This window comes from Staurois parvus, unplaced genomic scaffold, assembly GCF_062004578.1.
Source record: "Staurois parvus isolate SC_StPar_1 unplaced genomic scaffold, SC_StPar_1.0 ptg000275l, whole genome shotgun sequence".
NCBI classification, from domain to species: domain Eukaryota; kingdom Metazoa; phylum Chordata; class Amphibia; order Anura; family Ranidae; genus Staurois; species Staurois parvus.
In genome coordinates, this window is record NW_028318071.1 from 3,488,781 (window position 1) to 3,504,317 (window position 15,537).

General features: G+C 45.0%; 1 protein-coding gene across 6 annotated transcripts in view; it reads right to left on the reverse strand.

Annotated features, from left to right (window-relative positions):
- Positions 1–15,537, reverse strand: part of LOC149459085 (latent-transforming growth factor beta-binding protein 3-like) — a 999,560-nt gene that overhangs the window by 455,417 nt on the left and 528,606 nt on the right. For 5 of the 6 annotated variants that reach the window (XM_089681666.1, XM_089681665.1, XM_089681661.1 and 2 more), the window contains one exon: positions 7,799–7,927. The exons of the other annotated variant lie outside the window; for it this stretch is intronic. In XM_089681666.1, coding sequence (XP_089537792.1) covers positions 7,799–7,927 — 129 coding nt within the window. The remainder of the gene's footprint in view (positions 1–7,798; positions 7,928–15,537) is intronic. 6 annotated transcript variants of the gene reach the window in all.

A 15,537-nucleotide genomic window follows, 5' to 3' on the forward strand; every position in this document is an offset into this window, starting at 1 on the left:
TTTATGGCCAATAATTTTGCATAGAAGCCTTCAGAATGGGAACTTTTGAATTTACAAGTTTGAGTCCCATAGACTTGCATTGAGCTTGAAGTTCGCAATCCAACATTCATTAGGTTCGAATGTTCAACCGCGAACTGAACACGGAGGTGTTTGGCCCATCGCTACTTACTATATATTGCTACTTTATTTTTAAGAATGTATACTATATTGCAATGTGATGTGTTAACGCTACAGCATCTTCCCAACTTTTTTCTCATTTAACAACAATGTTTTTAATAATATGTTATTCATGAAGTTGGGTGGCAAAATAGGACCTGCTGCCCATCCACATTATGTGCATAACCAGTTTATGCTTTTAAGTGAACAAAAAACAGTAAATCCACAACATTGTTTTCTTTGTTTGTACTATGTTCTGACAGAAGTGAATTTTACAAGCAGTCTCCCAATCTTGAGAAAAACTACCAACACTCAATGCTACACTTAATGCTTGTTACAATCAAGGGATGATCTTAAGCAATCAGGCTGAATGTTGTATGAGGGACTATATCAACCTCAGATGACAGTAGGTACAGTACACCTCAAACAATGCTGATAAGCAATGATATAAAATGACAAAGATATATACTTGTGAATATAGACATATATAAAACCCCGGAGGTCTGGGCTATAATCAGTTAGTGGATAGTCTCTTGCTGATAAAGCTGGCTGGAGTTAGGCTGCCTCTTTGGACGGGCTGAGAATCCAAAAGATGCAACAGAAGAAGAGAAAGGGGAGAAGAAGTGTCAAGCTGCCAATGGTGTAGCAGGATATATTCAACAGTGTATGTTAAGGTACATTAAAATTGCACTCACAAAAGTCGCTTAAAACAGGCAACAAGCATCATGTGGAGCCAACAGGGGAGAAGGGGAGAAATAGGCGCCAGGCTGCCAATGGTGTAGCAGGATTTATTCTACAATGTATGTTAAAATACAATAAAATTGCACTCACAAAAGTCACTTAAAACAGGCATATAACAAGCTCCATTAGAAGCCACCAATGCAAGTCCACTCCCGACAGAGACCGCTGAGATGACAGGAATGCTGTGGAAGACAGGGATCTTGGCCAGCTGCCAGAAAACTGCCACGGGGGAGTCGAGAAAGGAGCTGTCAATGTAGCTGTCAGATGCCTTGCTGAGGCTGATGAATGAGGCATAGTTTGTCCTTGAAATGCATTCAAAGTCTGCGGCATCTGACCATTGACAGCTGCTTTCTCGAGTCTTCGGTGGCAGTTTATAGCGCTCCTGTCATCTCACTCAGCGGTCTCTGTCAGGAGTGGACTTTGCATTGGTGGCTTCTAATGGAGCTTGTTATATGCCTGTTTTAAGTGACTTTTGTGAGTGCAATTTTATTGTATTTTAACATACATTGTAGAATAAATCCTGCTACACCATTGGCAACCTGGCGCCTCTTTCTCCCCTTCCCCTTTTCTTGTTTCCCAATTTTGTTCAACTTGCATGAACAAATCTCAGTGGGTGCAGGTCAGGTGAACACACAAAGCACTTATTGTATACTGTATATGTGTACCTTTAAAAGAAACCTGAGAGGATAATAAGGGAAGTGACATTATTTACTTGTTTTCAAAAGAGCAAGTACCAGGGCTGTCACCATTATGCTTCTTTTTCTACTAGGTGAGTCACTGACCTGAAATAAGCCTGTCCATTACTACTAAGTGAGTCACTGATCTAAAATAAGCATGTTGTTAGAACCCACCAGGTGGTGCCCCTGGCTGCCCACTTGACAGACCTACCCAAAGCGTGGAGTCTAAGTCCCGGTCTGTGCTTTCACCAGGGCCCCTGATGGTGGGGATGGACTTGAAACAGACCGGGACCAGGTCACGACCTCCGAGCAGGCCCACCAGTGGCAGGGGCAACCTCCGGGGATGTATTGGTACCGGGAGAGCCAGATGTGAGGAGGACGGCAGGACCTAGCAGGATGGATCACGAGCGGGGGTCCCGTGGGGTAGGCGAGGTACAGAATCGGCAGGCGGAGAGAAGTCAGGTCACACGCAGGGTCAGCAGGATAAGTCAGTCCGTAGAGAGGTCAAAACAAGCCGAGGGTCAGGATGGGAGAAGGCAGAGTAGTCAGGACAATCCGGGTCAACACAGGAGTAGGCAGCGTAGTCAGGGTCAATCAGGGTCAAAAACACAGGTACAGGACTCAGGAACTCAGATAGACCTTGCGGCGATTACTGACAGTGCAGGGCATCTTTAAATATTGCGCCCTGCACTGTCATTGGCCGCTCGGGACGCGCCCCCGGGCTGTCATTGGCCGCCCGAGGCGCGCCCGCGGGTCCCACTGCGCATGCGCGGCATCCTGTCATCCACGGCTCGCCGGGACCTAGTGCCTGTGTCCCGGCGTGAGCCGTCGCCAGTGCGCATGCGCCGGCCGACAGGACGCCGCGATCCCTGACACATGTGCATATAAGGAGCTAAGACATTATAAATGCTTATGATTGTTTCAAGTCACAAACTTGCCAAGTAGTCATCAAAAGATGAGGATTGTAGCCCCTGAAGCATGCATCTACAGTTGTGTTCAAAATAATAGCAGTCAGACATCACTAACCTGATAAATCACTGTTTTTGGTAGAAATGATATTTCTACATGGCAAATAATTTACTAGCAGGTGTAGTAGAGTAATAGAAATCCAACAGACCCAACAGTCATGACATGCATGCTGCTGATTCTGAGTAATTGAATCACTAATTGAAAGGGGCATGTTCAAAATAATAGCAGTGTGGAGTTCTGTTAGTGAGGTCATTCATTCTTTGAAAAACAGGTGGCAATTATTGCCCTTATTTAAGGAAGGAAAGCAGCAAATGTTGTACATGCTGGTTACAGTGCATTTCTCTCTGAAATTCTGAGGAAAATGGGTCGTTCCAGACATTGTTCAGAAGAACAGCGTACCTTGATTAAAAAGTTGATTGGAGAGGGGAAAACATATAAAGAAGTGCAGAAAATGATAGGCTGCTCAGCTAAAATGATCGCAAATGCTTTAAAATGGCAACAAAAGCCCCCGCAAAGTCCCACTGTTGAAAAAAAGACGTGCTGAAGAGGTTACAATTTGCCAAAGAGTACATTGACTGGCCTAAATTAAAATTGCGCAACATTTTGTGGACTGATGAAAGTAAGATTGTTCTTTTTGGGTCTAGTGGCTGGAGACAGTTTGTCAGACGACCCCCAAACACTGAATTCAAGCCACAGTACACTGTGAAGACAGTGAAGCATGGTTGCGCAAGCATCATAATATGGGGATGTTTCTCATACTACGGTGTTGGGCCTATTTATCGCATACCAGGGATCATGGATCAGGTTGAATACATCAGAATACTTGAAGAGGTCATGCTGCCTTATGCTGAAGAGGAAATGCCCTTAAAATGGGTGTTCCAATAAGACAACGACCCCAAACACACCAGTAAACGTGCAACATCTTGGTTCCAGACCAACAAGATTGACGTTATGGAGTGGCCAGCCCAATCCCCGGATCTTAATCCAATAGAAAACGTGTGGGGTGACATCAAAAATGCAGTTTCTGAGGCAAAACCAAGAAATAGAGAAGAACTGTGGAATGTAGTCCAATCATCCTGGGCTGGAATACCTGTTCACAGGTGCCAGAAGTTGGTTGACTCCATACAACACAGATGTACAGTTCTCAGAAACAGTGCTTATACAACAAAATATTCATTAAGTGATTCAAAGGAAAGCAAAATCTTCAAACATTTTTCAGTTTATATAGTGAATGTTTGAGTTTGTAAAGAAGAATACAAACACTGCTATTTTTTTGAACAGTCTAATATTCACTTTTCTTCAAATTTTTTAGAGGAACAACACAAATTTTATATATTTTTCTTCATGTTTTGATTTGGAATAGAATGTGTAGTGTTCCCAATGCATTTTTGTGTATAGAAATAAAAGCTATTAGAAGGATTTTGAGCTTTATTCACTTTTTTCAACACACTGCTATTATTTTGAACACAAATGTACAAAAGCAAATCAACATGGCAGCTTCACAAGACTGTACCACAAAGTTTCCTTAACAAATGGATGTTTTGTTCTTGTTACTAAAACTTCTTACTACCACACAGAACTCCATTAGGCTTCATTAGGCTACATTCACATGGCAGTTTAGCCATTGATAGTTTGCTGTACTCACATAGGGCTAAACTGGCCTTTTTCAACCAGGGTGCCCAGATTTCTTCAGAGTGCCTTAGCAAAATGCCTAAAATTTGCCCAAAGATTGTCAGGCCAGTGATTGAATCAATCCTGCCTTTTAGTTACACAAAGCCATGGGTTTTCATTATGCACCATTACAACCTTCCAGCCACCAGTGTCTAATAAGCAATGACATCATGGGTTGATAAGTAGGACATTGCACAGCATCCTCGTTTGCCCCGTCCCATGTCCCACTGGGGTCACATTAGCTGCATGATGGAAAGAAACTGAGGCAAAAGAGAAACACTGGAACACTAATCAGTATAGGTGTGCAAAGGCTTTGAAAGAATACCTCACTAATGTTGGGTGTTCTATGTGTATGGATGTTGCTGTGTTATGTAAAACCATTAGTTTACTTTTTTACATTCTACAGTAGAATAGGGTGCCTTGAGATCTTTTTAAAGGGTGTGTTGACTGAAAAAGAGGTTGAGAAACACTGGGCTAAACATCACCTCTCATCCAGGTCTGGAAAAAATAAAAATAGAAATGACTGTGTCCTTTTCTGTTTTTTCAGACTTAAACATGATGTATAGGAGGTAGCCTGATGTAAATAAAGCAAAGTCCATTTACATCAGGCAGCCCCTAGACTCATCATGGGTAGACCTGAGTCTGCTGTGTAAATGTGGACACAAACTGACTAGGTACAAATGGCAAGGAACCGACACATGCCCCCTACAGCTCCGATTCAGCAGGGGATCTGGTCACAGAACCCCTGCTGAACAGAGTGGAGGCTCTGTGTGAGAGAGCCCTAAAGGGCGAGTTTTTCTTTTTTTGGTCTTGTTTTGCATGTTAAATGTGTATAGTCCTAAATAACTATTTATATTTTTTGTATGCATGACATTACACAGATGATAATATAAAGAACATGGAAGGGGGAATTCTTTTTCTTTTGTTATCCTTTTTTTACTTTTTAAAAGCAGCAGACAATTATTCTTTTTTGTTATGGAAATGTTGTCATGGCAAGGATAGTTTGCTAAACAAGAATCCTCAGTTTTTGAATGATGTTTATGTAGTATTAAAATAAAACAGAACAGTAAAACCTTACAGATTATGATGAGAAGGGACTAGGCACTCACCCTGTTAATTCTGAGTTTGATTTAACAACCTTGAGTCTGGATCTTCAAATGAACTCCCATAGACCAGCATTAATTATCTGCTGCATTTTCTTCAAGCAGCATTAAACCCCAAACCAAAAATGTAATATATTGTAGTTTACCAGTCATTAGATGTGTTGGCAGCATTACTTTTCTTTTTTAGGCTTTTTTCCTTCTTTTATCACCTGGTGATATATCCAGTAACATACCTCCTGCATTACAGTGCCCCCACTCTGGATGAATGAGCACTGGAGAACCTTTGCATTGTCAGTTTGGGGGAAGAGGAGTGTTAGATGTACTAGCAGATTTAGATACACTAACAAATTGAAGCCAAGCTCCAGCTATCACTTTATAAGCAGTCAAAGAAAACCATTTTTTTTCTTTTGGGCTAAAAGTTTTACATAAATAAAAGTTGATCATTGTAAGCCCCATGGTTTGTATCTAATCTGTAACTGCTACATACCCTGTAACTGCTACATCTAAAGAACAGCTTGTTCTTTTGAAAAACAAATGTTTGCTTTTGGGTTTAATACAGCTTTAAGTCTCCAGATTGTATACATGTATTTCTATCTACATGTCAACCTGAATAACTAAAATTTTTACAGTATGGTATATTTTAACTTCTTGCCGACCAGCCACTGTAGAAATACAGTGGCAGGTCGGCACGGCTGGGCAAAACCACATTTTAAAACGTGCATTTGCAAAACAGGTAGGGGGTGTGCGCGAGGAGTGGGTGTCAGTCGCCGGGTCACGGCCGGTCATTACCGGCTGTGTCCCGCCGATTAGCGGCAATCACTGACAGAGAGCAGGGCTGCAGTAGCTCTGCTTTCTGTCAGTCCCCTGTCAGCTCCTGACATGCTGATCCGGAGAGAAGAGTTTATCTCTCCAGATCAGCAGTGTTCCTGTGCAGTACACACCCCGCCCCCTAGTAAAACACTCCCCTCACACAGTTAACCCTTTCAGTAAATAAAAAAGTTAACCCCTTCCTCCCCAGTGCCATTAGTACAGTGTCAGTGTTTTTTTTTTGCACTGATCATTGTATTGGTGTCACGGGGGATGTCAGTGACCCCAAGACAGTTCCCCCCCAGTATCAGAATGTCCGCCGCAGTCCCCCCATAAGTCACTGTTCGCCGCCATTATTAGTATAAAATTTTTTTTTAAAATCCCAGTATCTTTCCCGCCATTTGTAAACGCTATAACTTTCATGCAAACCAATTAATTTACATGTATTGGGTTTTTTTTAGCAAAGACATGTCGCAGAATACATTTTGGCAGAAATTTATGACTAAATTTGATTTTTAAATTTTTTTTTACTGGACATGTTTTATAGCAAAAAGTTCAAAATATTGTTTTTTTTCCTCAAAATTGTCAGCCTTTTTTTTTATAGCACAAAAAATAAAAAACGCACAGGCGATCAAATACCACCAAAAGAAAGCTCAATTTGTGGGAAAAAAAGGATGTAAATTTCATGTACCGTATTGCATGACCGCGCAATTGTCCGTTAAACTAGCGCAGCGATGAATAGCAAAAAAATGGCGTAAATTGCAGTATCTATACCATAGTTTGTAGACGCTATAACTTTCACACAAAGCAATCAATATACACTTATTGGGATTTTTTTACCAAAAACATGTAGCAGAATACATTTTGGCCTAAATTTATAACCAACTTTGAGTTTACTATATACAGTATTTTTTATAGCGGAAAGTAAAAAATATTGTTTTTCTTCAAAATTTTTGGTCTTTTTTTGTTTATAGAGTGAAAAATAAAAAGAGCACAGGTGATCAAATACCACTGAAAGAAAGCTCTATTTCTGTGAAAAAAAGGACGTAAATTTCATTTGGGTGCAGCATTGCATGACCGCGCAATTATCAGTTGAATTAGTGCAGCGTCGAGTAGCAAAAAGAGCCCTGGTCATTAAGGGGGGTAAATCCTCAGGAGGGCAAGTGGTTAATATAACATTCTAATGAACCAGTCTGGGGAATCAGCTTTCCTTTTACTACATACAGTATGTTCAAGGTATGAAGGGTTTACAACCAGCACCTGGCTGCAGTAACAGCCATGCTTGTATTTGTTTTTTTTTTCTGCCAGCCCCTCTCCCTTTTTCACCAGATATCCCCCTATGGTTTCAGGGCTCTCTTGCTCTTCCCGTCACCCTAAACTAAGCTGTAAAGGTATTTAAAGCATTGCCTATTAATCATTTTGGGTACCATCATTTTTGGCATCTTTCGGGAGCACACAGTTTTGAGGCTTAACACATTTGGTATCTATTTACTCTACACTATCTCATCCTGGGGATCCCATTGGATCTATGTGCACTTAAATTCATTTAAGTATGTTTTTCCTGAAAATATACAGTACATTTGCTAAACCGCTGAGCAAACTTCGTGCAACATAAAAAAATTGCAACCACCATTCTTTTATTCTACAGGGCCTCTGCTTTAACAGTTTTCTTACCCAAACATTGCAGTAACCGGGTGTCATAGTAGTAGCCATGCTTGCAGTAACATTCATAGCTGGGTTGCGTGTTCACACATTTTCCTTCTTTACAGATTTCTTGCCCAAACAGTTCACACTCATCAATATCTAGAAAAAAAAAGAAATGTTTTAAGAACATTTAATTACTATTAATTTTCTGTTTTCATTCTGTAATTTTCCCATGACTATCTGAAATTGCATTTTGATTTGTATTCTTAATGAGCTTGTGACGGACCGCCTGGTGCCTCTTGCCCTCCAATCCCTTCCAGCAGACTGATAGCTAAAACCAGCCCTTTAAACTGCAGCCTGCAGCCACATAGATCTGCGCTCCGGTCGCCTACACTGCCCACTCACCCCTATCTGGGGCCATCCGGGGCCAGCGGGCGCACGACGGCCAGCGGGGGTCTCCCCGACCCTCTGTGCTCCTGGAAGGGGGGAACCGGTGCCATCGCTGCGGCGTCCGACCTGGCGGGGTCTGCCGTGTGGCCTGCAACACCAGAGTCCGCCGGGCCCTGATCGCTACTGGCCGCCCACCGGTCTGCTGACGTCCAAGCAGCAGCAGGGGGTGGACACTGAAAGCCTCCCTGAGCCTCCTGCAGTCCGGAACTCCGCTGCGGCACCCGACCTATCAGGGCCTGCCGCAGCCTACTCCAGTCAAGCCCGCGGCCTGCAGCATCTAATGCAGCCGCCCACCAGTCTCCTGCCACCCCAATAACAGCGGAGGGGGAGCTCCGAAGGCCTCTCCATCCCTACCTGCACCTGGAGGAGGAAAGCAGTGTTACCTAGACCCCCTCTCCGAGGCGACTGCAGCACCCGGCCTGGCGGGGCCTGCCGCGGCCTACCACAGCACACTCCCCCTGAAATCCATCCAGCAGTGAGCCTGCAGCCTTAAAGGACCATCGCAACCCACCACGGCACACTCCCCAGTCACCCAAGCAGCTGTGAGCCTGCAGCCCAAAGGAACCTCGCACACGCATCCCTACCCACACCTGAATGAGGGAACTGGTGTGGGCCCATCTCCACCTGAACCCAGCAGATGAACCCAGCCTGTGAGACCTGCCACAGCCTACCACGACATGGCCTGACCTGAGACCTGCCACAGCCTACCATGACGCGGCCTGACCCGGACCTGAGGCCCTTCTGTCTACCCCCCGTGAGTAGTGAGACCTGCCACAGCCTACCACAACGTGGCCTGACCCGAGACCTGCCACAGCCTACCACGACGTGGCCTGACCCGGACCTGAGGCCCTTCTGTCTACCCCCTGTGAGAACAGCTGACATCCATCCCTCACCGTCCCGAGTCAAATTTCACATTACAATCTAGAACTTACACAAACTGGAACTTTTAGCTTGATCCAACTATGCTACTACTCCTCTACACTGGAACCGGGTGCCATAGACCCCCTGGGGCCAGTACCACCTTTGGCCACATGACACGTAACTGAACTCTACCGAATTTAAGCACGAGAACTCTAACTGCAGGAAGACGCAACTACGAAAAAACTCCACTGCACACTGGACCATCTGCAATCAAGCACCTGGGTAAACTCTTCTCTAGACCTGACTCCCACTCCGTTTATTGGAAATGCATCCTCTACTCCACCTTTTCATATTCCTCTCCTGCATCCCCAAAATCTCTTTTCTCTGTCCCTCTGCTCCACCAAAACAACTGTACATCTCACCTTCACTGCTTCCATCTCCCTACTACTGCTCTCATCACCTCCTCCTGATACTCTACTCTCCTGCTGACCCAAACACCAGAACTGGAAGACATAGGCACTCATATACATCCCGCTCCCATGCCACCTTTCTCACCCTTCTTCTCCTAACCTCTGGGGATATCTCCCTGAACCCTGGTCCTCCACTACCTCGGCCACACACAAGACATCCTCTCTCTTCCATAAACTGCCGCAACCCCCTCAATCTTATATCTGTCCCCCTGCTCCCCAAAACCACCCTCCCATTCTCCTGCGCACTCTGGAACGCCCGCTCAGTCTGCAACAAGCTCACCTCCATCCATGACCTCTTTGTCTCCCGCTTCCTTAACTTCTTAGCAATCACCGAAACCTGGGTCACTCTCCTATGGAGGTCGCATCTGGACCCACTCTCCCAGACCCAGTGGTCTGAAAGGTGGTTGGGTTGGTTTGCTCCTGTCACCACTGAGCACCTTCCAAGTCCTCCCTAACCCTCCCTCTCTATCCTTCTCCTCCTTCGAGACCCACTGCATCCGGCTATTCTCTCCAATCTCTCTGAGGATTGCAGTGATCTATCGGCCTCCTGGACCCGTGTCCCGCTTTCTTGACGACTTCGCCGCCTGGCTACCCTTCTTTCTCTACTCTGAGCTACCCACTATCATTCTTGGAGACTTCAACATCCCTATCAACATCAATTACCCGGCTACATCCCAACTCTTCCACATAACCTCTTCTTTTGCACTAGCACAGTGCATACAGTCCTCCACTTACTCTAACGGAAACACTCTTGACCTTGTCTTCTCTCACCTTTGCACTCCCTGCAACCTCACAAACACCCCCTTTCCTCTCTCTGATCACAACCTCATCACCTTCTCCGTCTCCTCGTCCTCAAACACCTATCCCTCCAAACAGCAAACAATCACCAGCAGAAACCTCCGGAACTGGAACCCTGCTCCCTTCCACTCTGCAACTGACCAACTTTACGACAGCATCCATCCCCTGTCCTGCCCTGACCTGGCCACTACTGTCTACAACAACTCGCTTTCACCCACTCTAGACTTGCTCGCACCCCCAACAACACGAAGCATTAGGCCCCAACCGCTACAACCCTGGCAGACCGACCACACCAGAAACCTCAAACGACATAGTCGTGCGCTGGAGCGACTATGGCGTAAAACCAAATCCCAACAAGCATTCACCAGCTATAAATCTGCCTTCTTAACATACACTTCCTCCCTTCACGCTGCCAAACAAGTATATTTTATTACCCTCATTAGTACCTTCTCCTCCAGTCCTCACCGGCTCTTCTCCACTTTTAACTCTCTACTTTCTCCGCTTCCACCTCCACCCAGTACCTCACTTACCGCCCACGAGATTGCCAACCACTTCAAAAACAAGACTGATGCAATTCATAGGGACTTCGCCACTGCACAGACACCCACCCCACTTAGCACTCCTCACACAATAACCCCCTCAACACTTTCCTCCCTTGACCTCACTACCACCGAAGAGGTCACTAAGATTTTCTCCGAAGCCTGCCTCATCACCTGCCCCCTGGACCCTGTCCCCTCACAACTCCTGCGGTCCCCCTCCTCTTCCATCCTATGCTCCCTCACTCACATCTTCAATCTTCCCCTCCCCTCTAACGCACGCGCACATCACTCCCATACTTAAGAAACCCTCCCTGGACCCCTCCAACCTGAACAACCTAAGACCCATCTCCCTACTGCCATTTACCTCTAAACTCCTAGAACGCTTAGTCTACAATCGCCTGAGCTCCCATCTCACCGACAACAACCTTCTCGACTCTTTACAGTCCGGCTTCCGCCCCCTACACTCCACCGAAACTGCCTTACTCAAACTCACCAATGACCTACTGACCACCAAAACCAATGGCCACTATACTATATTGCTACTACTTGACCTCTCTGCGGCTTTTGACACAGTTGACCACCCCCTCCTCCTCAAACAACTGCACTCTCTTGGCCTCAGAGACTCCGCTCCCTCCTGGTTCTCCTCCTATCTATCGCAGCGCTCCTTCAGTGTTGCCTATAACGCTGCCACCTCCCCTTCACTCCCTCTCTCTGTTGGGGTCCCTCAAGGCTTTGTCCTCGGACCCCTCCTCTTCTCCATCTACACCTCCTCCCTTGGCCAATTGATAAACTCCCACGGCTTCAACTATCACCTCTATGCCGATGACACACAAATCTATCTCTCTACCACTCACCTCACCCCCTCAGTCTCCAATCGCATCACCAGCCTTCTAAGTGACATATCAGACTGGATGTCACTCCACTTCCTCAAACTCAACCTTTCCAAAACTGAGCTTCTAGTATTCCCCCCATCCCGTGCCCCCTCCGACTTCTCCATCAAGATCAACAACACTACCATCAGTCCCACCCCTCACGCCAGGGTACTAGGTGTAATCCTAAACTCCAATCTGTCCTTTCAGCCCCAGGTCCAATCACTGACAAATTCTTGTAGACTTCACCTCCGCAACATCTCCAAGATACGACCGTTCCTAACCTCGAAAACCACTAAGCAACTCATTCACTCCCTTATTATAGCATGCCTTGACTACTGTAACTCCCTTCTCACTGGCCTACCTCATCACAGGCTATCCCCACTCCAGTCCATCATGAATGCTGCTGGCAGACTCATTCACCTTACTAACCGCTCTGTATCTGCCACCCCTCTCTTGCCAATCCCTCCACTGGCTCCCAATTGCCCAACGGATAAAATTCAAAACACTAACACTGACGTATAAAGCCGTTCATAACACTGCCCCTAATTACATCACCGACCTTGTCTCTACATGCCACCCAAACCGTACTCTCCGCTTCTCGCAAGACCTCCTACTCTCTAGCTCCCTTGTCTCTTCCTCCCATGCTCGTCTCCAGGATTTCTCAAGGGCTTCACCCATCCTCTGGAACTCCCTACCCCAAGCTATCAGGCTATCGCCTACTCCGCTCACTTTTAGGCGCACTCTGAAAACCCATCTCTTCAGGGAAGCCTACCCCGACCCCAGCTAATACTGGAAACCCCTACTCCTCCTACCACTCCATCCGCCACAGCTAATTACCTCTTGTACCACTATCCCCTCCCTCCTAGATTGTAAGCTCCAAGGAGCAGGGCCCTCTACACCTTGTTCCAAATTATTATGCAAATTCTATTTAAGTGTCACAAAGATTAAATATTTTGTTTTTCAGTTTAACTCATGGATGGCATTGTGTCTCAGGGCTCTTTTGATCACTGAAAACAATCTCGGACACCTGTGATAATCAGATTGGCCGGTGAGCCCTGTTTAAGGAAAAACTACTAAAGGACGGCGTTCCACAATATTAAGCAGAGCACCATTTTCAAGCAATATGGGGAAGAAAAAGGATCTCTCTGCTGCCAAAAAGAGTGAAATAGTTCAATGCCTTGGACGAGGTATGAAAACATTAGATATTTCACAAAAACTTAAGTGTGATCATCGCACTATTAAGAGATGTGTGGCTAATTCAGAGCACAGACGGGTTTGTGCAGATAAAGGCACATTGAGGAAGATTTCTGCCAGATCCATGCATCGGATCAAGAGAGCAGCTGCTAAAATACCATTACATAGCAGTTAACAGATATTTGAAGCTGCTGGTGCCTCTGGAGTCCCACGGACATCAAGGTGTAGAGTCCTCCAGAGTCTTGCAACTGTGCATAAACCTTCTATTCGGCCACCAATAACCAATGCTCACAAGCAGAAACGGCTGCATTGGGCAGAAAAATACATGAAGACTAATTTTCAAACAGTCCTGTTCACTGATGAGTGCCGTGCAACCCTGGATGGTCCAGATGGATAGAGTAGTGGATGGTTGGTGGGCGGCCACCCTGTTCCAACAAGGCTGCGACGTCTGCAAGGCGGTGGTGGAGTCATGTTTTGGGCTGGAATCATGGGAACAGAGCTGGTCCGCCCCTTTAGGGGCCCCGAAGGTGTAAAGATGACCTCTGCAAAGTATGTGGAGTTTATGACTGACCACTTTCTTCCCTGGTACAGAAGGAAGAACTATGCTTTCCGTAATAAAATCATCTTCATGCATGACAATGCACCATCTCATGCTGCAAAGAATACCTCTGCATCAATGGCTGTTATGGGGATAAAAGGAGAGAAAGTCATGGTGTGGCCTCCATCCTCCCCTGACCTCAATCCTATTGAGAACCTTTGGCGCATCCTCAAGCAAAAGATCTATGAGGGTGGAAGGCAGTTTACATCCAAACAGCAGCTCTGGGAGGCTATTCTGACATCTTGCAAACAAATTCAAGCAGAAACTGTTCAAAAACTCACAAGTTCAATGGATGCAAGACTGAAGCTGCTATCAAATAAGGGGTCCTATGTTAAAATGTAACGTGACCTGTTAAAATGTTTAAAAAGGTAAAATGTTGTTAAAAAATTGATTGAAATATCTTTCGATTTCAGTAAATATGCTGCAAACACAACAAATGACAATTTTCAGTTCTTTACAACCTATAAAGTGTTTTGAAACTTACTTTGCATAATAATTTGGAACAGTGCATTGTACGTTTTTTATGTTTAAAAAAAATACTGTTATCATTAGGTTTGTTCAATAAAATATGAATTGTACTCTTAACCACTTGCCGCCCAGCCACCGCATTAAAACGGTTGCAGGGCGGCACTCACAGGCAAAACCACTTTTTAAAACGTAGTTTTGCAAAATAGGTAGGGGGCGCACGCGAGGCGCGCGCCCCCCCTACCTGTCCCGCAGGTGTCAGCAGCGGGTCTCTGCCGCCCTGTCACAGCCGGTGATTACCGTTCGTTTTCCCTCGATGACCGGTGATCGCTGACACAGAGCAGGGATGCATTGTTTACACACAGCCCTGGTCTGTGTCAGTTCTCTGACAGCTCGTGAAAGCTGAAGAGGGAGAGAAGAGTTTCTCTCCCTCGATCAGCCTCCCCCCCTCCAGCACACACCCCCGCCCCCTAGTAAAACACTCCCCTCACACACTAAACTCTAAAAATGTTAACCCCTTCCAGCCCAGTGTCATTAGTACAGTGTCAGTGATTTTTTTTTTCACTGATCACTATATTGGTGTCACTGGGGATGTCAGTGACCCCAAGTCAGTTCCCCCCAATTTCAAAATGTCCGCTGCAGTGCGGCAGTCCTGCCATAAATTGCTGATCGCCACCATAAGTCACTGATCGCTGCAATATGTTGCTGATCACCGCCATTATTAGTATAAATAAAAATTAAAAATCCCAGTATCTTTCCCGCCATTTGTAAACGCTATAACTTTCATGTAAACCAATTAATTTACACATATTGGGATTTTTTTTTGCAAAGACATGTCGCAGAATGCATTTTGGATGAAATTTGTGACAAAATTTGAATTTTTTATTTTTTTTACTGGACACGTTTTATAGCAAAAAGTCCAAAATATTGTTATTTTTCTGAAAATTGTTAGCCTTTTTTTTTATAGCGCAAAAAATTAAAAACGCACAGGCAATCAAATACCACCGAAAGAAAGCTCAATTTGTGGAAAAAAAAAGGATGTAAATTTAATTAGGGTGCAGTGTTGCATGACCGCGCAATTGTCAGTTAAAGTAACGCAGCAACATAACAGAAAACTTTTCTGCAACCACTTCCTGACCACCCTACAGCAGAAATACTGCTACAGGGCGGCATGAGTATGCAAAATCACATATATATATATATATATATATATATATATATATATATACAGTTGTGACCAAAATTATTCAACCCCCAATGCTGTAAAGGGGTTTAGGGACTATAGTGTACATTTGGAATTGTATTCAGAATCAAATCCTACAAGGACGTTGTAACTACCCAAATGCAACTAAAATGACATCAATTGTTTATGTAATACAGTAGTAAATGGTTCTTATGTGGTTTCTTCATTGCCACAATTATTCAACCCCTTAAAGACTACCACTCTGAAGAACAGAGGTTCATACAGGTGCTTTCCATCAGGTATTGAAAACACCTGTGGATGTCACCGAGCAGCAATCAA